Source organism: Grammomys surdaster, unplaced genomic scaffold, assembly GCF_004785775.1.
Source record: "Grammomys surdaster isolate TR1022 unplaced genomic scaffold, NIH_TR_1.0 234, whole genome shotgun sequence".
In the NCBI taxonomy this organism is placed as follows: Eukaryota; Metazoa; Chordata; class Mammalia; order Rodentia; family Muridae; genus Grammomys; species Grammomys surdaster.
Window position 1 is genome coordinate 753,259 of NW_021604679.1, and position 22,061 is coordinate 775,319.

Genomic DNA, 22,061 nt, shown 5'->3' on the forward strand with positions numbered 1-22,061 from the left:
CTTAGTCTTCAAGTTTTAACGTTCTGTGCTCACTGTGATCATTCTATTGTTGGGGTTTCCCATGACTTAATGGAGTTTTTGTTTCCAGTTTTTCAGTTTGGTTTTTCTTCCATGTTTCTGTTGCTTTGCAGAGTCCTATTTTCAGATCCTGTACTGACTTCCTTGTTACATAAACTGCTGTGCTGTCATATAATATTTGTTTCTTCTGTCCTCTTTGATTTCTGTGTGTGTGTGTGTGTGTGTGTGTGTGTCTGTGTCTGTGTCTATGTGTATCTCAATGTATGTGTTAGCCCATTTGTATGTATTCTCTTTGATTTCTTCTGAATTATTTGCCTGAGATTTCATCTTGACATTTCCACTAGAAGCCATTACTGTGGGGTTAGTAAATTTAAGAGGAGCAGTATTGAGTGTGAGTGTTCATATTGTGTGTTATTTGCACTGAGACTTGGTTCCTTGGGGTTATGCCACTGGCTAGACTGTTTTTAATCACGCTTATATAGTGAAATGTTTGCAATGTTCAAGAGAATCGAGATTGTAGAGGCATTGAGGTATCTCTTTTTTCCTGCTACACTATTTGGAATGCCAATATTATTGTGAGAGACTACTGTCTTCAAAACAATTACTATCAATGGATAGACCATTACGAAAACACAGTAGTAGTCAAAAATAATCTCACTTAAAAGCTAATCATTTGTGAAGTACAGGAATGTTGATAAGACTGAAGCATACAGGAATACATTAGTTACTATGAATGAGTGGGAAGCAAAAAGGAAAAGAAAAACAGAGTAAGACTAGAAATTAGCACTGTGCCAATAAGAAAGTACATTAGTCTACAAATAAATATATTTGTACCCTGACTTCTCTCAACTGATCTCAGAAAACACATATGTTCAGACCTCAACAGTAGGAGGGAAACATACAGGAGAAAAAGAGAAGAGGGGAGGTATTGACAAGGCGTGTTAGACGGGAGGCAGTTTACACTGAAAGGGGAGTAAAGGGACAAGTTAAAAAACTGCAATCCAAGAATAATTGGAGGTATAGTAAAATACATGTGAAATAAAGGAGGGAAGTTAAAGGATTAACTGGGGATGGAGACGGGATGAGCAAGAGGAAGAGATGTCAGGTGTGACAACCAAAACTAAGGACATATTAAAGAAAGCCTGTGCAGAATAAGGTAGTTTCAAACTACAACTTTTTACAAAGGAGGTTCACAAGGTTCACCTTGCATGGGTGGACAATAGTGCTCCAGGAGACATGGGTTATTAAATAAAAGCCACAGGGCCAGAAATGGAATATTTCCTACTAGTCATTGGCCAGGGAATCCCCACAAGCCTCCAAAAGAACACTGTTTATGGCCATTGTCCTTGGTTACCCAACATAACTACACAGAAAGGCCCTACTCTTAAAGACACCATATCCATTGGCTGTAGGAGATCGAGAAGTCAGGCTCAAACAGACCAGGAAATGCCTCCCTATTGGCTAGCTTTCATGATGCTGGAATGTGCTATGCAGCCAGCCTTCTGGGTAAAAAAAAAAAAAAAAAAAAAAAAAAAAAAAAACATTAATGGTCTTATCAAGTACTGGACATGCGCGATGCGACACTGACCTTCCAGGTATGCGGGGCTCAGTAATCTAATGCTGGCACTACTGTTATGGGACAACTAACTGCTTTTTGGTTGGATATGAGGCCTACTCTACAGGAGGGAATTTCATGGCTGGTACTATAATCCTGATCAAAACAGCTTATGGCTATAAAGGTGATAGGCCCAAAGGTAGAGCCTGCTATTTCTATTCTGCTGGATAGTCATGCTGTCATGGATAGTCAAACTGTCTTCTAAATATTTATATTCACAGACTAGTGCTGTTCTTAAGCTTGTTTACAGAGCTTCTTTTTGCAGTGGACTGAAGTTACTGATCAAAGTATTAAGCATAAGAAACTGAGTGTTCAACCCTAATGGGATAGCTGTACACACACACACACACACACACACACACACACACACACGCACACACACGCACGCACACGCACGCACACGCACGCACACACACGCACACACGCACGCACGCACGCACGCACGCACGCACGCACGCATGCACCAAAGCTCAGGAAACACAGTGGAAAAGGAGGCAGAGAGAGCATAAAAGCCTAAGAATGGGAAGAAATGCTATGAAATACTGTCTTCTGGATGTAACATGTCTATCACTCTCATGAGTTCACAGCAGCTGTGGTTACCACAGGCCCCGTCTCTTACTGAGATGCTATTGGCAATACATAGTGGCTTGGGGATGGAGAATCACCCTTTATTGAGGTTGTGACCACTGACTAGTAGATGCTATGCTCCTGTGACTGCCTCATGCACATGCACAAATGGCAGCTCAACTTAATGAGCTGGCCAAAGCAAAAAAAAATAAAAGTTAGAGGTGGTGCACTCTAGAGGAAGGAAAGTGGATTTACATATCGTCTTTCATTGGATATATATTTGAAACTCTCAAAAAAAATTTTAAATTCAGTAAGTTAATATAACAAGACTGCTCTGAATCTCAACAACCTGCAAGCTATACAAATCCTGCCAGCCTGAGTTCTTTGAGATGGCCAAAGGAAAATGATAAAGAATAAAGGAGCTAGACGGCAGGCTACAACAGAGCAGGATAGAGCTAGCCTGGTAAACTGAAACTGGGTATTTAAATAAAGGATAGAAGCGAAGAGGGGCTCAGTAAGGATATAGAGTTCTAATACAATCCAGCTTCTAAACAAATTCCCGCCTCAAGTCTTCAAGAATTCCTTTCTGGGGCTCACTGATGTCTCTTACATACCTGGGCATTCCTTTTTGAGGTCAGGCCACAGGTAATGGTAATATCTGTAGGTGATCCTTCATGAATGCTGGCCCTGACCTCAGAAAAGTCCCCTGTGGACTACTGCACAAAATCTGGTCTTATCTTAGGTCAGGTTGTGAATGTTGGCCATAGGCCAGTGTGGTCCTTCCCCATGTCTGTCTATGTTGCCCCCTTAGTCTCTAGTACTAAGAAAGTTTTCACCTCATTTAATACTGTGTGGTTCTTATTCTAAATTGTTCCTATCATGAAAGATCATAGATTGACTCTGAGGACAATCATGCTAAGTGAAATAAACATCTTTCAGAAAATTCAAAGAAGCCTCTAAAATGGCAAGGTTCGCAGAAGCACAAAATAGATGGTGCTCACCAAAGATAGTGTAACATTCAGTTGTGCAAGCTGAGTAAGTTCCAGAGGTCTACTAAATATTTTGCTCAGGGTCACAATATCATGAACGGCATACAGTAGGTAGATCTCATGTACTTATTCCTACACAACAAAGATGCCACAGAAAAATGCAGACACACCCTTCCTGTTGTCTATATGAGTCTTCCTTAGTGCAGTTAGAACAACTACAATGGCAGTCAAAGAAGTCACCATGTCTGAATGATGTTCCTAGCCTTAAGTTACTTCCTAGGGTCATAAATGAAGCATGTGGAAACACTTTACTTAAACGTCCTTTATCGTTATTTATTTCTTTTACACTAAGACCAGGAAGCATAAGCACAAAGTTCGGCATCCACCAGACCAGTTACTTTTGTATTCTTAACACCAAGTTCACATATTTCACACTAACTCTCTGGTAGTTGTTTAAACCAGATCTTGTGCCTTAAATTCTTGTGAGTTCTTCCATTCCCTAAATCTTAATACTTGGAGCTATATATAACACAATTCTTCTCCCTCCTTATTCCCTACCTGATCAATAATCTAGTCAAAATTTTCTTCTTGAGTTAATTTGATCAATAATCCAAAAGAAGCTTTTTTAATTCTTCAGTTTACAATGCAAACCATTAAATGGCCCAAGATGGCCATCAGGAGTCATAAAACATAAAAGTTAGTATATTACCCATCTCTTACAGAATAGAAATAGCTATAAAAAGCCATAACAGGTAAGGTTATCAAAGTAACCCTTTTCACTATGGAGGGCTCTGGAGAAGTAAGTATCTCTGAGATCCTTGTCCTTAAACCTTATTCCTAGGTTTATTTTCACTAGTGAATTCTATAACGTCACCCTTGCCTGAGGAGTTACATCCTCCTCCTACCTGCAGTAGACTATCTAGGATAGTTAAACGGGAAACATTTGACCTTAAAGCTGTGGTCTTCCTACACTTCCAGATGCCTCTGTCCTACACTTAAAGGCTAATTCTCCACTAGTTTTGAATTTCAAAATTCACAAGCTTGATTTTCTTTGTGTACAAGTATATCAAAAGCTAAGTAACGCTACATGAATCCTTGTGTCTATGTTTTGTAAAACATGACTGTTAGAACTTAGTGTTACTTAATCTAGGCAAGCAGGCTTAGGATAAATGTATGTTTTATTATTCAGTATAAATCAAAATAAGATATAATCATGGATAAAACATAATGAGATAAACATCAAATTGTATAATATTTGGATAATATGGAAAGAAAACAATTCACATTTTAAATAAAATATTCGCTAGTACAAGCAGTTAAAGAAGTCAACATATTATATAAGAACCCAGAAGCTGATGTTTGCAAATAGGTCTATATAAAAAGGGCCAAAATTAGTGGTCTCCTTGAAATGTTCACATTAAGCATCCTAACATTATACTTTTCACAATTTAAAATGTCTGGCATATGTAAAATCTATTAAAATGCACATAATTTATCTGAATCAACATGAAAATATACCTAATAAATAATGCCATTCATCTGGCTCTCTTAGTTCTCCCTTAATATACAAATGTGTTTCTTTTCTCCAAAATGCAGCAGCTGGGAATGAAAGGAAGACTTCGAGTGATCATTTTTACATCATATTCCATCATCTTTTCACCAGTTTCTCTGAGCTTTTCTTTGAGTGAGTCCCTTTCTTTAAAAGGAGGTTTCTTTTGAGATCAATCCATATTTCCATAATCCACACTGCAGTTTCCTCCTCTTCTCCCCAGGGAGGACTAACCCCCACATCCCCAACTATGGCTTACAACTGTCATTAAGCCCTGTAACAATAACAAGATAACAAAAGAGCTGGTAGGCATGAGGGTAGCTAGTACCATATGTTGACCAAGTTCAGTATTTTTAGCTGATAGAGATTATTTTTAAATCTAAATTTTTTAATATAAAGTATCTTCCCATCACTTGCTCTCTGAACTGTATTTCAGGCAGAAACTTTAAATACCAATGAGCAACCTTATTCTTCTCAAAAGCATACCTACCAAGGATGCACTGAGAAAGGAGCAAACAATCATCAAATACAGAAGGGTGAAATCAGTTAGTGGGGACTCAACTCTTCCCCAATGCAACTTAAACCTACAGAATTTTCTTAAGACTCATTTTTAAAGCAGCATGCAGATATAAGCAAGCTTGATTACAGTACCACAGTCCATGTGAACCAAGGCGTTTATGTCAGTCTGAAGAGTCATTATCTCCATCAAGTCCATCTAGGTATCTTACTGTGTTTCCATCTTTTCAGATTCAACCATCGCCACCTTCTTTCATTTTAAATGAAAACTTAAATGTAGAGTTCCAAACACACTGACCAGCCCTCCACACAGGACTGCACACTGCTCAATCTGTTTGGGAGGATGACCTCACTCTGGAAAAGTCGTTTGCCCACTCTGCATCTCTCACACACAGAACTAAAGCCTACCTTTACTTTTGCTGACAAAAATGTTTCTGTAAGAAACTTGTATATATTTCCACCTGCATCACACATGACTTTATTCGCATAGGCTGCAGGGCACAGTGAGGCCTTCCTATCTGGACTAAATAATTTGCAGAGTTATAATAATTTCACTGATGTAAGAATAAAGATCCTACCTCTAGACACTCACTAAAATGAAACTTTTCACTCTTCAGCAGAGCAGTTATGTCATTTTTACAGGGCTTCAAATGTTTCTTAAATACTTTTTCACTGCAAATTTGTGAAAGCACAATTTGTGCCAGCAAATACCTAATCAATAAAACCAAATATAGAAAATATCATTGTCTTTCGAAATTAGCTTCCTATAGTTGGCAATGAAAATTTTAATTTCAACAATTCAGAATAAAACAAATATACTGTAAAACAAGAGTGTGATCATGTTTTATATTAAATTCTCTAACATTTTACTGGCAGAGGAAATAAATCTCCTTATAAGAGTTGACAATCTGGTTCTCTTCTTGAGACACAGCAGCATAGCAAGAACATAACACTGTATATTCCTACCAAAAGCATACTGACAAGACAGAATTGGCATTTTAAGGTTACTAAAATAGTTTCAAAATGTTTGGAATATGAAACAAAGTAAAATTTTAAATACAATTGAAATTTTTATATTTATCCATTCTCATTATCAAATCATTCTCATTATCATATCATTCTCAAATCCTAATATCCTTAAAAATTAACCAATTTGTCATATGTATACACGGAAACATATATGCATATGTGTATGCATATACATTCTCATAAGAGTAGTGAAATAAACTTTCCTTTCATATCGATAACTGGTTTATCTTAAAACACTCAGTTTTTAAAATTAATTTAATAGTCCATAACTGTTTCTGATCATTTCCTAATACTAGAATCAATAAATTATTTCTGAATAATTTAGATCGTCATAAATAAAAATCTTCACACAACTAAATAAAATTACAAAATACTCAGATACCAATGCTGCTCAGTTTTAATCATGAAAATCTTTGCATTATCCAAATCCCTTTTAAATCAAACAGGGAGAGAAAAATGAATGAATAAATACAACTGTAAACCGTCACATGCTTAAGAAGCATTCCTTCTAAACCACACAGTAAGACAGCTACACTTGGTTGAACATAAAAGACTGTGAAGTAACAGATTTTGACTGGCAGGCAGCTAGCTAGCAGCCTCCACGTTAGAAAGCCTCAAAAAGATACAGCCGAAATGCATACATGAAAGTATTTCTTTTCCTATGATAAACTTAACATAATTTAAACTTTCCAAATACTTCCTACAGGGCTTGCTAATGAATGGCATGTTACTAACTTATTGACATGATGACAGTGACTGTAGTGTGTGCCCTTTTCCAACAGCATTTCTAAGAGCAATGTTATTCTATGGAAATGAAAGAAGGAACCTGGTCAGGAACTTGTCATGAGTCAGTGATGAGCACTCTAACCTTCAAGCTGCAAACTCCCCATCGAGCTGTATCATTTACTCGCACTTTAATGAAACTCCACCATACTTACCATAGCCCTTGACACCTTTCTAAACTGAAGCTTACACAGAGCTCCTGGACTAGCCTTCCTAGAACATTAGTTACCTGTTCCCACTGTGGTCAAGATAACTTGATCTCATGAGTTTACTCAACTTCCTTTAATATGTTACTCACTCAGCAACCCAAACATTTATTCACACTTTATTATGTGCCAGCCACCATGACATGTGGAAACCAGGGAAAAAATGAGAGACAGTGAAGTAGGAAACAGGAAAGACTTGAGGTATCTAACAGGGGCTACAAGATCATACACAGGTTGCCATAGAAACTCAAAGAAGCCTTAGAACTAACTTCCAAGCTGGCGTTTAAGATTAAGGAGAAATCTTAGCAACATGGTAGTCCAAATAAGAGCTGGTCCAGGAAAATGAGGTCAGCATGCCAATGTGGATGATCCAACTCTCCTAAAGCCCCACCACTAGATTTAGAGCTATAGGCAACTAAGGACCTCTAAGAGAGAGACTCAACCTTCCCCAGGGATGAGTCCCTTGATCTGTGATGCAATCCCAACTGGTCAGCCCTAAAAACACACATGTGAGCAACACTAACTTGACTCAGTAGGTTTATATTTACATATTTATATTATGTTTATATTAACAGTAGTTAAAGACAACAGAAATCACATGCGAGAGGAGAAGGAGTCATTGGGGGTAGACCTGGGACGAGTGGATGACGGAGCAGGCTATGACAACAGGGGACTGGAGATCCTCAAAGCGTATTTACATATGTTTGAAATGTCATAATGAAACCTAGTGTTCCACATAATGAATAAATGATAATAAAAAATGTTTAAAGACCCTGAGGATGCTCTGTGTGGCGGTACACAACTTTAGTTCCAGCACTCTGGAGACAGACAAAGCAGGATCTGTGTGAATTCAAGGCCAGCCTGGTCTACAAAGTTAATACCCATTTGATCACTTCTAAAAACTCTTCCACAATTTCTTTCTCCAAGTTGATCAAGAAAAAAATAATTGCAGCTATTCATATACAGTACCAGTAGTATACAGTAATAATGTGATATTTCAACTTAAAATGTTTTTAAATTATGTTTCCAACCTGGTCTCCAAAGTCCTCTGGGAATTTCCACAATACCACAGGATCTGCAAACAATTGACATATATTATTAAGAAAAATTGGAAGATGTTTATTAGCAATTTTGCTAATATTCTTATAATGATCAATTCTGATTTTTTTAACACAATTGTAATTCATTTCTCTATTTTTATAAAATTAAATATTTTGACATTGGGTTTAAATAATCTTAGAAAGAGAGTCAAATAAAATTTATAACTCAATCAAATTATTAAAAAACCATTCCTTTTAGTAAGCTATTTAGTTGCATGACTCTGATTTTAAGGTTCTAAACAATGCATTTTCAATATAACCACTTATAAAAACACTAGATTGGATTGAAATAAAAATATGAAAGTATAATAATAATAATAAACACAGCCTCAGAGACTAAACCAAAGCAAATTGTCCTAAAATTCCATTTTACATCCCAATTAAGAATGTCTGATCAGCTCTATATCAGTTTTAAACTCTCATATTTAAACTCTAAAGTAATATTTAATTAATACACAAGCTACTAGGCAGATTTAAGACAGCTTTTTAAAAATAAACTTCATTTTGCAAATATATTTTAAGAAATAAAATATAATTTACATGTATATTAATGTCTAGATACAGTATAACAAGTCAACAGCTTTATAATGTTCACACAAGTTGTTTATTTTCAAATTTCTAAAGTCCCCTTTTTAAAGGTGGCAAAGGATAGTATTGTTGGCTTTAATTGGCTCTAATAAATATTTTGACCATGTTCTTAATTCTACCCAAAAAAATAAAGCTGAACATTTCAAATGAGATTTTAAAGGGTCACTGAAATGGGTTAGTAGTATTTCTGGAAAAGGCTGCTGATAAAACTAACACGCCAAGTGCTGCCAGTCTGACAAAATCTAAACTCCACTCCAAGTAAAGGACTCGGTGGCCCAAAGACTGCCTCTACTCTGTGTATCCAGTTAGTGGACACCTACAGCTCTACTTCACAACTACCACCATTTTACAGTACATTTTTAAAAATAAAAATCAGGGTGCAGAATTTCTTAACCATTAATTCTAAAATCCATTAAACAGGTAGCAACACTTTAAGCATTCACTGTCTAATATAATGCTTGCACTTGTAAGTTCAGTGGGGTTGTTTTTCTAAGATTTTAACTTTCAAACAAACAAACCATGCTGTCCACAAAAATTTTAAACTAATAATAACTAAGGAATTAAATTTTTCCACATAAAGCAATGTAAATAGGCCATGTAAGACATCTTGTATAAAACAATATAGTAGAAATTTATGAAAATTTTGCAAAGACAAACATCAATCATTCATCATCATCCACATAAAGCAAACGCTTGCATTTCTGAAATTCATGTGAAAAAACATCCAAGATCAGCTGAAAACCCTCAGGCAGAATTATTTTGCAGATCCCGTAGATAATTACATTCCCAAGTTGTATACGTTTATGTAGTACTTTTACCAAAACTAAGGGCTGTTAAGATTTGAATGTTATAAAACAAAAATATGCAGGAGAATTTTCATGAATAAAGTAAGACAGTCAATCGATGGTAATAAAAACAGATCGTCACACAAAAGCAGGCTAGTGACAAAGCACAGAACGGGCTTCAGAGCAGACACAGCATCCCTCTCTATCCACCGCATCTTCACAGGCGGTGCACTTGACTGTGGCTGCACTCCGCTGAGTACGCTTTAGCTGCTCGCTTTCACACACCCCTTGCTCGTCCTTTTTCTCTATATACTATACTTTCACAGAAGTGAAACAAATGACTGTATGGAAAGGTTTATTGGATTAAACATCTAGTGGAAAATATCCTATTTATTTCCATTAAAATAATCTCATCCTTCAGCAGCATGCAAAACAGTATTAGAATCCTGTGCGTTCATATTAGAAATGGATTAATTTAGTTACTGCTTATGTGGTTATATTCCAACTACAAATTTATAGCAACCTTTCAGTGTACTGCAAAGGAACAAAAGACCTGAGAAAAATAATCCAATTTTACTACTTCAAACAAAGCATGAGTTTTCTCTTCCCTGAGGATTATCTTCAGATCCTCAACCTGATCGCCAGGGCCAATTTTATGCTGATCTTATGGGTGAAGGGATGAGAACTGTGGGTGGGGCTGTAGAGTAGCGATGGGGGACATTGTGCTGTTCTTCCCACAGCCACCGAGTCCAGGGATACTCCATGTCCTACCTAGAAGCACTGCTGCTGACGGGAAGAACATGGAACTTCATTCCCACAGAATCACAGCATAAGTACACAAAGTTTGACTAAATCAGTAATCTTGTAGATAGCAATAAACTACTGTTTGTGTATGAGCACAATGGTTTTAAATTATAATTTTTGAAATAGAAAATAAGACAAACTCTGTGATTCAACATTTCATATTTTCTAGGCCTTAATGAAAAAATTAAAATACCTGAAGATACTAGTGTGGATTACACTAAACTACCAAAGAAAGGATTAAAAAAAATCCTAATTTCCATAAATGAATAAAATCTCTGATTCTGAATAATTCAAAGATGAATTTTATATATATAGTTTCTTTATAAATAAGGATTTAGAAAACCACAACTCAGACACTATATACTTCTGGAAAAAGATAGAATATAATATCTTTGTATTTTGGTTGAGGAGTAATTTGTTTCATTTTTACTTTATGTATATAAATGCTTTGCCTGCGTGTATGTATGTGCACTACATATGTTCCTGGTGCCCAAGGAGGTAAGAAGAAAGAAGGAATTTCCTGAAACTGGAATTACAGTCAGGAACCATACGGTTAGTGCTGGGAACCAACGGGGATCTTCCACAAGCACAGCCAGGGCTCTTAACTGCTGAGCCGTTTCTTGAGCTCTTCTGATTATAGCGTTTTCCATGCTTGATTCATTTATATTGTAGCATGGTGTTTATGTACAAGGTGAGTGGAGTCAAACTTGAGAACTTCTCAGTGTCACTATGCAGCTAGCTAATTAAGACTGGAGCTTTGTTGGCTGAGAGTAAGGAGAACTTAACCTCAAATTCTTCCCAATAATAAGTATCTTTATGGACCATCTAACTAAGTTCTACCTACTTCATTCAAAACTAAACCTTTGCCTTCTGACTCTCCAGAGCATTCGTGGACAAAATGTCAAAGACTGTCTAGGTTTTGTGCAAAGCATTCTTTTATAAGCAAGATTATTATAGGACAACTCAAATCAACTTGAAGATTCCTTCATTTGATAAATTCAAAAAATGCTGCTAAGAAACAAATGTCTTTTGAAAATAAATGAATAAAAGTTATTAAATAAAAATGAGTCACTTTTTTGAAAATGTGTTTATTTTTTCACCTATACCATAGTGAAGTTAAAACAGGATCCTTACCATTTACAGAGAAGAGAAACATTAAATAGAAAGCACATATAAGTAGCTTATGGTGGTGCGTGCCTGTAAGACCCCGGAGGGCTGCTATGCCCTGGCTGAGCCTTTCCTATGCCGCTGTCTATTAAGTAACATTCTGCAGTTCCTCTAGGATCAAAACATCCTGACTAAGGCATGGTGCCCCAGGAACGGAATTTACACTTCACATACTATTGCCCTTTAGTTGAGTTCCTGTTTTCTCCTGAGTTTGTATTTTTCCTTCCCTGGCTTGGTGTATATATTGAACCTGCCCAGTAAAGGCATTGGCATTCTCTCACAACAGATGACCAGAGTCTGAGTATTTCTTTAATCCCCCAGGCCTATACCCGAGCTCGATACTGCGAGCTGTCACACATGCCTTTACTCCCAGCACTTGGGAAGCAGACCTCAGAGGTGGGAGCTCTGTGAGTTCGAGACCAACCTGGTCTACATAGTGAGTTCCAGGACAGAGAGACTATGTCTCAAAAAACAAAAATGTGTGTGTGTGTGTGTGTGTGTGTGTGTGTGTGTGTGCGCGCGCGCGTGCGCGGTTGTGTGTTATGAATGACATAGCATTTGGGAGGCAGAGACAGGTAAAGATCTTTAAGTCTAGTCTAAGATAGCCAGGACTACAAAGAGAAGAACTCCTGCAGAAAAAAAAGGGGGGGGGTAGAGATGGGCAGGAGAAAGAGGGTGAAGGAAGAGGGAGGGAGAGAAGGAGGGAAAAAGGACAAAGGACTAAAGTAGCCCATGAGGAAATGTAACCTAATTTAGAGTCACTGAATGACTTAATGAGTGGAGGCTTTGCTGGCTAGTTTATGTCAACATGACACAGGCTAGAGTCGTTTGAGGGATGATAACCTCCATTAAGAAAATGCCTCTAAAGATCAGGCTGTAGATAAGCCGGTAAACATTTTGATAATTAGTGATTGGTGGGGGAGGGCCCTACCCATTGTGGGTGGTGCCATCCCTGGATTAGTAGTCCTGGGTTCTATTTTTAAAAAGCAGACTGAGCAACCCAAGGGAAGCAAATCAGTAAGCAGCACCCTTCTTGGCCTCTGCATCAGCTCCTGCCTCCAGGTTCCTACCCTGTTTGAGCTCCTGCCCCGACTTCCTTCAATGATGGACCACAATGTGGAAATGTAAGCCAAATAATCCTTTTCCTTTCCAACTTGTTTTTGGTTTTGGTCATGGAATGTCATGGTGTTTCCTAACTAAGAAAGAGATCCTGCCAACTGATGCTATATTAGCCCCAATGAATGTAATTATCACTAGTGGATAATTTGGGCAGCAGAGAATATGGACTGGAAAAACAGAATGTATGATGACTCGAAGAATAAAAGAAAACCAAGTATCATTTGTAAAAGTAAGCAAAATTTACCATATCAAGAATAGAATGAACATAGTGGAACATGTGTCCTTGTTAAAAACAAGGACATCCTGAGTTTTGCAGGCAAGTGGATGGAACTAGAAAATAGCATCCTGAGTGAGGTAACCCAGACCCAAAAGGACATGAATGGCATATACTCACTGATAAGTGGATATTAGCAAAAAAAAAGTTCAGAAAATCCATGATATAACTCACAGACCGTGGGAAGTGTAACCAGAAGGAAGACCCAAGTGTATATAACTCAAACCCACTTAGAAGGGGAAAACAAAATTATCATGGGAGGAAGTGGGAGGGAAGAACCAGGGTGGGAGAGGGGAAGAAGAGGGAAAGTGGGGAACAGGATCAGGTATTGTGGGGTGGGAGACAGGAGAGAAGCCCAGAGGGCCAGGAGAATGAATTGAAATATGTAGCAGTGTGGTTTGGGGGAGCAAGGGGAACCTCTAGAAAATCTCAGAGACCAGGGATGGGAGAGGCTCTCAGGACTCAATGGTAATGACATCAGCCAAAATGCCCAACAGTGGCAAGATGGAACCTGAAGAGACCACCTCCAGTAGATATACATGGCCTCCAGTTGAGGCAGGGGACCACCCACCCATCTTCAAAATTTTTGACCCAGAATTGTTCCTGTCTAAAGGAAATAGAGCCAAAAATGGAGCAGAACCTGAAAAAAAAAGGCCACCAAGTGACTGACCCTTCTTGGGATCCATCCCTTTCGTGCACACCAAACTCCAGACACTATTACTGATGCCATGTTGTGCTTGCAAACAGGAGACTGGCATGGCTGTCCTCTGAGAGGCTCAACTAGCAGCTGGCTGAGACAAATGCAGATACTTACAGCCAACCATTAGATTGAAGTCAGGAACCCCAATGGAAGAGTTACAGAAGGACTGGAGGAGCTGTGGGGAAATAAAACCCCAAAGGAACAACAGTGTTAACTAACCCGGACTCCTAGGAGCTTCCAGAGACTAAACCACTAACCATAGTCTGAGGGCACACGGGTAGAAGAGGACTGCCTTACTTGGCCTCAGTGGGAAAGAAAGCACTTAATCCTGTAGAAACTGAATCACCCCAGAGAAGAGGGGTGCTGGCTGGGTGGGGGAGCGCCCTCTCAGAGGAGAGGAGGGGTTGTGGGAGGGATGATGAACTCAGGGAGGAGGAATCAGAAAAGGGGGCAACTTGTGGAATGTAAATAAATAAAATAAAAATTTGAAAAAGAATATAATATAGTAGGAAGAGAGTATGAGGGGATGAAGCTGGATTGACAAGAGAAGTACCAGCAACTAAAGAAGAAAGAACATCCAGGGAGGACAGAGCAGCTGCCATGCTTGGGCATAAGGGACATGCATACCCTTAGAGATGAATAAAGAAAACAAAATTCCTTGAGTTCTTTATATGTTTGGATATTAGCTCTCTGTCAGATGAAGGGTTAGTGAAGATCTTTTCCCAATCTGTAGACTGCCATTTTGTCCTTTTGACAGTGTCCTTTGCCTTACTAAATCTTTTCAGTTTCATGAGGTCCCATTTATTAATTCTTAACCTTAGCGCCTGAGCCATGTCAGCCAGTGCCAACCAACATGTTCAAGGCTGTTTCTCACTTTCTCTTCTATTAGATCCAGTGTGTCTGGCTTTCCATTGAGGTCTTTGATCCTGATCCACTTGGACTTGAGTTTTGTGCTGGGTGATAAATATGGATCTATTTACATTATTCTACATCCATTTAGACTAGCACCAACTGTTGAAGATGTTCTCTCTGTTCCCTTGTATGGTTTTGGCCTCTTTTTCAAAAATCAAGTGTCACTAGGTATGTGGGTTACCTCTGGGTCTTCGATTCGATTCCATTGATTGACCTGTCTGCTTCTGTGCCAATACCATGCAGTTTTTATTACTATTGCTCTGTAGTATAGCTTTAGGTCAGGAATGGTGATTCCTCCTGAAGTTCTTATACTGTTCTCCATTGTTTTGACTATTCTGGGTTTTTGGCTTTTCTATGTGAATTTGAGAATTGTTCTTTTAAGATCTGTGAAGAATCATGCTGGAAGTTTGATGAAAATTGTGTTGAATCTGTCGATTGCTTTTGGAAATATGGCTACTTTCACTATGTTAATCCTGCCAATCCATGAATGAGGGAGATTTTTCCATCTTCTGATATTTTCCTAAATTTCTTTCTTCAGGGACTTGAAATTCTTAACATACTAGTCTTTCACTTGCTTGGTTTGAGTTACACCAAGGTATTATTTGTGACTATTGTGACTATTGTGAAGGGTACTGTTTCTTTCTCAGCCCGTTTATCACTTGTATAAAGGAAGGCTACACATTATTTTGAGTTAATTTTGTATCCACCCACTTTGCTGAAGGCATTTTTTCTCTGGTATAATTTTCCCATCACTTATGTATACTATCATATCATCTGCAAATAGTGACACTTTGACTTCTTCTTTTCCAATTTGGAGACCACCCCCAATAGCCAGACAGGACTGAGGGATAGGGACACCAACCCACCTACAAAACTTTTGACCCAAAATTAGTCCTGTCTAAAAGAAATGCAGAGACAGAGGTGGAGCAGAAACTGAAAAAATGGTCAACCAGCAGGCACCAATCCCTCACACCTATCCTCTAAGAGGCTCTACCCAGCAGCTGACTGAGACAAATGTAGATTCCCACAGACAAACATTGGATGGAAGTGGGGACCCCTATGGAAGAGTTAGGGGAAGGATTGAAGGAATGGAAGAGGATAGCAACCCCATAGGAAGACCAACAGTGCCAACTACCATGGACCCCTAGGAGCTCCTAGTTACCGAGCCACCAACCAAAGAGCTACACTGGCTGGTCCAAGACCCCCAAAACATATGCAGCAGAGGGCTGCCTTGTCTGGCCTCAGTGGGAGAGGATGAGCCTAATCCTACAGAGACTTGGTGTACCAGGGTAATGGGGGGGGTGTCCTCTTAGAAGCAAAGAATAGGGATGGGAGAGGAACTTGGAAGGGGGTCAACATTTGAGATGTAAATAAATATTTAAAAGAAAATAAAATTCACAAGTGCTGCAGCCACAGCAAGGTGCTGGCCACAAAATGACAGCCAGTTACAGACAGAAAGCCACAGGAAGAACAGCAGGGCAGGGGAGAGAGGCAGACAGACAAGCTGTGGGATAAGCACTGGGCAGGAGGTTTGTGTCCAAGCAAATGAACAAGGCTGTACAGAACAAAGGCAGAGGTAGAAGATTCAGCTACACTCCCCTTTCTTTGATAACAATATGTATTTGTGCATGCTGACAGAAACCAATGACATAGTGGAAAGCTAGCCAAGAAGAGACACAAGACCCTTAAAAGGACAAGAGAAGAGTAGAATCCTAACCAGGATAACAACCTAGAGCTTGAATAGAAATAAGAGCATTTTCTGCTGTTATAGGAAGAGGGCGTAAGAAGTGCAATTCTGAGTAAATTTGAGGAATTGATGTGGAGGATGTAGGATTTATGATGTAGGAAAGCTCTCTGAAGCAAACTGGACAAGGAGGTATGAACCAGTAGTTCATGCTAAGTATTCAGTTTAGGTAATGGTTTAATATGGCATTGAAGACTAGGACTTTCCATCATGGCAATGTGGGAGAGACATCTGGCAGATTGAGTCAACATTTAAGTTTGTCAGTCATAACTGATGAAAACAGAACTTAAATATGTGAGTAGCTGTAACTATGAATTAGTTATCACATACTAACTTCAAATGAGAAGTAAACTTTTTTTGGTAAAATCCATCAAACTATGTATTTACCAAAATATGCAAGTGCATTTTAAAAGGTATATTTTCAGATGCATGACTATTTAGAAACAACTGAGAAGCATAATAGCAAATGGAAGCACAAACAACATAACAAGATGTGGCCCTGGAGTGGACTTTCTCCTCACTGCATTGGGATGATTCTGTCACCACCAGAGACCATGCTGAAATCCACAAAATCAACCCACCTTCCCCCACTCTGGGCTCAACTGAAGAACAGCCTCATCTGCTGACCTAAATGTGTCCCACAAATGCTCTTCTCGTACAAGTGCTATTGTGTAAGAATATTTATAAGCATATAGACCAAAGTAAAAACTATAATTTCTGTCAAATCTGCCAAAGTGTTTCAAACTAATAATTATTGTGACTTTCTATCCAACCTGATGGCAAAGGGTTTAGGAAATCATCCTACACAGTTATTTAGGGCCATGTTGAAGCTCCCAAGATCAGAACAATCAATGTTTTGCATTTTGCCCAGCATGCACCACAGCAAGGCAATCTTTACAGGACAAATATCACTCATTCTGACAATCTAGTAACACAGAGCTGTGATTCACACACCCACTCCAAAAAAGTATTAAGAATTATGTAACATCACACATTTTAAGAACACAAACAATATTAAAAATAAAAGAAATTCATTTCTGATCATTTGAATTAGAGAACATTCAATCCCAATAAAACATATAGTCAGATGTTTGAACAAGTTATCTTAAAATTAACACATGATAGGTGATAGACATGCCAATTACCAAGGTCTGATCATAACACATTGAATACATCTATTGAGATGTCAGAGCTGTCCAATAAATGTGTACAAATATTAAGACAACTGAAATATATACTGTAAAACATATCAATAATACAAAACTTTATTAACTTCTTAAGTATCCGGTAAGCAATCGCTTCTCGGCCTTTTGGCTAAGATCAAGTGTAAGAATCTGGTAAGCAATTCTCTTAACACCAGTGTGCAACAAAAAATACAGGAAAGCTCTCATTAAAGCCCAGAATGCTGGATCCTATCCATGAAACTTCTAATCCAGCATGGATGAGTCTAACACGCTCCATAGGGTCCTGATCCTGCTCATCCTACAAGAATCACACCTTTAGAACTAATACCAGACCACATCCATCTTACAAGGATTAGCACTGAGGAAGTTAATATATATTAGCTATAAATATTCTAAGCTATGTCAGTAATTCAGAATCCTCTGTATTTTTTGAGGATTTGTTTCTGTGTATATATACACACAGAATCCAGAAGAGGGGGTGAGATCCCACAGTGCTGGAGTTACTGGTGTCTGCAGGATGCCCAGCTTGTTATGTGGTGCTGAAATCCAAACTCCAACACTTCTGTTTGTGAAGCGCATGCTCGTCGTAGTCTCAGCGCTATCTCTCCAACCCCTAGTGTACTTTTATTATGTACATCTACCCGAGTGTCTTCACAGAACTAGGAAAGCCATCATCAATCACAGCAATTACATTAAGAGATGATTCCATATATATATATATGTATATATATATACATATATATATATATGAACACTACTGAATATTTTGAAAATAATAAATCATGATGATAAATGTTAACATCATAATTCTATTTCTAGGTCCCAGTGAAAAGAATCATATCAAAATTGAAATGCTACATGGCATTTGCAGCTGTGCAGCCATGGAGGACTACAATCTTACATGTATACACACATACACGTCTGTTAACATTCCCTGTCCCTCATGTATGTGTAAATGTACAGGCATTCCACCACCTAGATTATCAAGAGGGATCTTTCTATATGCCACACTCTTATCTATGTGAGGAAATACTTTTTGCTATATTTCTTAGGATGATTTATTTCATGATTTATTTTTATTTTAAATGGTTAGTTCCATCTGAATAACTGGGAGGATAGACGAACACAAAGAACATCTGTGACATGAAGCCAAGACCTCTCTTTTCATTGTTAACTCATATTTTCAAGAGAAAGTTCATGCTAAGATATGACAGAATCTTAGGATTTTCTGGATGAAGGAGAGCCCTCACCCAGCCTTTTCTGCATGCAGACGTAGAGCTGTGTGTCCTTTGTCTCCATGCTGGACACTAATGCAGCAGGGGAGGCACAGGTGTCTGTGTCTACTGTTGCTCTGTTGCACTCCACAGAACAGAGCTCTTTGCTCACTCACAGGGCCATGGCTTAAAAGACATTCACAAGCGGGATTATTTTACTACTGTCTAAGAGAAGATATTTTCAGCAAACCAAATACTAAAGTGTTCATTCAAAGAAAAAGTCTAAATTCAGATTTCATATCAACAGTACCTGAGTGTAAGGAGACCTAGAAAAGGCTATTAATCACTAATAGTACTCAAACACCATTTCAGTATGTCAGTAATAAGGCTATCATTTAAAACCATAAGTTTAAATTATATATATAATTGCAGAGTAGTGAAAACCTTATTTTAATGTTTTTTATAACCAGTTGCAAAAACAGATCACACATGTATTTATCACTTTATTTTTAAATATACATATTTAAAGCAATTTTTAAAATGTCCTCATTTTTTTCACTCTCTTTTTTTTCTTTTTTTTTTTAATTTCTTTTTTTTTCACTCTCTTAAAAATGCACAAATGCAATTATCACATAGAGTCCAATTCAATGTCCCCTTGTTGATGGCCTCATTCTAAAGTCATCTGGATAACCAGCCTACTCTTGTATACATTGCAACCATACAACAAAATTTAATTCTAGCCTTTCTAAATGTTTCTTCTAGAGTGATATAAAATTCATTTCATAACTCAAAATAATGATGCTCTTTTTGCTTATCTATTAGCAAATTCCAACTGGACAATAGAAACAGAACTTCAAAGAACCTCACGAAACATAACCCAGCACATCAGGGACATCACTGTGCTTGCTCCATTCCTTTTATACAAGACCTATTATGATAAAATGAAACCCTCATCAATCACCTGATAGAGTAATTCCAAACTTAACCAAACAGGGCTAATGGGTGAGAATTGAATTGAAAACACCTTGAGAAAGAAAGCAATTTCTTTTCTTCGCACTCCTCTGAAGCTGTGGGTGATCATGGTAATCGAACCATCAACAGTGAGGGGCCATCTGTCCCAAGGGCCCTTCAGGAGAGGTTTTTTTTTTAAATCAACAAACAAAAAGGGAAAGAATTGCTGTTGCACAGATGTTCAATCTTGATTAATCTATGACAAGGAGACTACAACTGAGAATCAATGTTTTGACATTTTTCAGATACCAATCATTAAAAGCCAACACAAAAGTTTTTACAAGAACACAGAAGAAAAAGTGAGGAGCTCGCTTGTGGAAAGATGCTCTGTGATATAAACCTGACAGACCCAGCTAATAATGCAGCATGCCCTCATCATCTACCATCATGATTCCCTCAAAGGTAAGAAGAAATGCTTTAAGGCAGTGTTAGTTGTCTATGATTCTTTGTACAAGGTATGACTTTAAAAGACATATTCACAATATTCAGTATATTTAACTTTTTGAACTAGTTACAAGAAATAATTTTATCATTCTGAAATATAAATTTAACCTATCCCAATGTTTATTTTATTCATAATTAATTTAAATAATGTTCATATTACACTAAATATTATGAGTTGAAGCACAACTTTGGTCAAAGGCTTTCATTTTTCACACGAAGGTAATGCAGTACAATGTACTCCTATACATAAAAGAGTTTTTAGTCACTTTAAAATAAAGAAGAGATAAGAATCAGAATCATACTAATTATAAAAAATGAACTTGCAGGCAGGCAGGCAGGCAGGTAGACTAAATAGACCATATATAATAGATGTGAGATATAGTGAACTGAGACAGACATAAATGACAGCAATGTTAAGGAAGCACAAGAAGATGAAAGCTGAGGAGAGAGAGAGAGCCCAAAGATAAAAGCGAAAAGGAGGGAAAGGATCGAGAAAGAGACAAAGAAAGGAGGAAGGAGTAAGGAAGAGAACAGGGAGAGAAAAAAACATAAGGACAAGAAAGAAGGTGGGGGAAGAGAAAAGGAGAGGAACAAGGAGGGGGAGGGGAAGGGGAAAGTTTTAGAAAAATAAAGCACAGAATGTTAACTTTCTAAGTCAGTTTCTCTGTTGCTATGATAAAATACTAAACAAAAGCCACATGGAGATGAGAGAGTTTATGAAATCATACAGGTTCTGGTACAACATCGAGAAAGTCCAGAGCAGGAGCTAGAGCCAGAAGCACAGGGACAGAAACAAAAACAAAGACCCTGGAAGAACCAGTGATGATTACTGGCCTGTGTCCTCTGGGTTGCTCAGCCACACCGCCTGAGAGTAGCACTACCTACAATGAATTGCACCCCAACTCTCTCATCAATCAGTAATCAAGAAGACACCCCACCACACACAAACAGGACAGCTTGACAAAGGCACTTCCTCCACTGAGGTTCCCTCTTCCAAGGTGGCTCTAGTTCGTGTAAAGTTGACAAACATTAACCAGCACAGTAACATAAATCTACTTAGAATTCTAAGATTAGACCAAAAGAGAGGAATGTGTGAAATGGGAAAGAAGAAAATAATGAGAAGAATTAAAAACTTCCCCAAAGCTGATGAGGCAGAAATCTGCAGAGTGAGATGCTAGACACATATCACAGTGACACTACAAAATATAAGACATGGCTATTTCTAAAGACTTCCAAGAAAGAAAAATACTGTATTTATAGGTTTGACAGCAGACTTTTCCAGAGACGTGATGAAAGACAAAAAACAGTGGAATAAATACTCAAAACCTCTAAGAGTGTGTTACACAAAAACTGTATGAACAGGAATGTTCATATACTTTCAGAACTGAAAGGAATAACCGTTGGTAAAAGACATAAACAAAAGTTAACGTGGCAGAATACAGAACCAGCTTGCACAAATGAATAGCTTTTCTATATACCAACAACATACAGAAGAATGGACACATTCCTATTCACAATAGCCTCAGAGAGTATCTAGGAATAAACCTGACCAAGAATGTAAAGGACCTCGACAACAAAAACTTTAAGCCTCTATCTCAAGAAATATTTTAAAAGAAAATGGAAGGGTGATAGGAAATAGGCAGGTAGATCTCTGAGTTCGAGGCCAACCTGGTCTACAGAGTAAGCTGCAGGACAGTGAAGGCTACACAGACAAACCCTAGAAGGAAAGGAAGAAGGGAGGGA

At 38.0% G+C, this 22,061-nt stretch overlaps 1 protein-coding gene across 2 annotated transcripts in view; it reads right to left on the reverse strand.

Moving 5' to 3' along the window:
- Dennd1b (DENN domain containing 1B) overlaps positions 1 to 22,061 on the reverse strand; it is a 201,219-nt gene that overhangs the window by 135,086 nt on the left and 44,072 nt on the right. For both annotated transcript variants that reach the window (XM_028773787.1, XM_028773786.1), the window contains exon 3: positions 8,304 to 8,347. In XM_028773787.1, the coding sequence (XP_028629620.1) occupies positions 8,304 to 8,347 (44 nt within the window). The remainder of the gene's footprint in view (positions 1 to 8,303; positions 8,348 to 22,061) is intronic.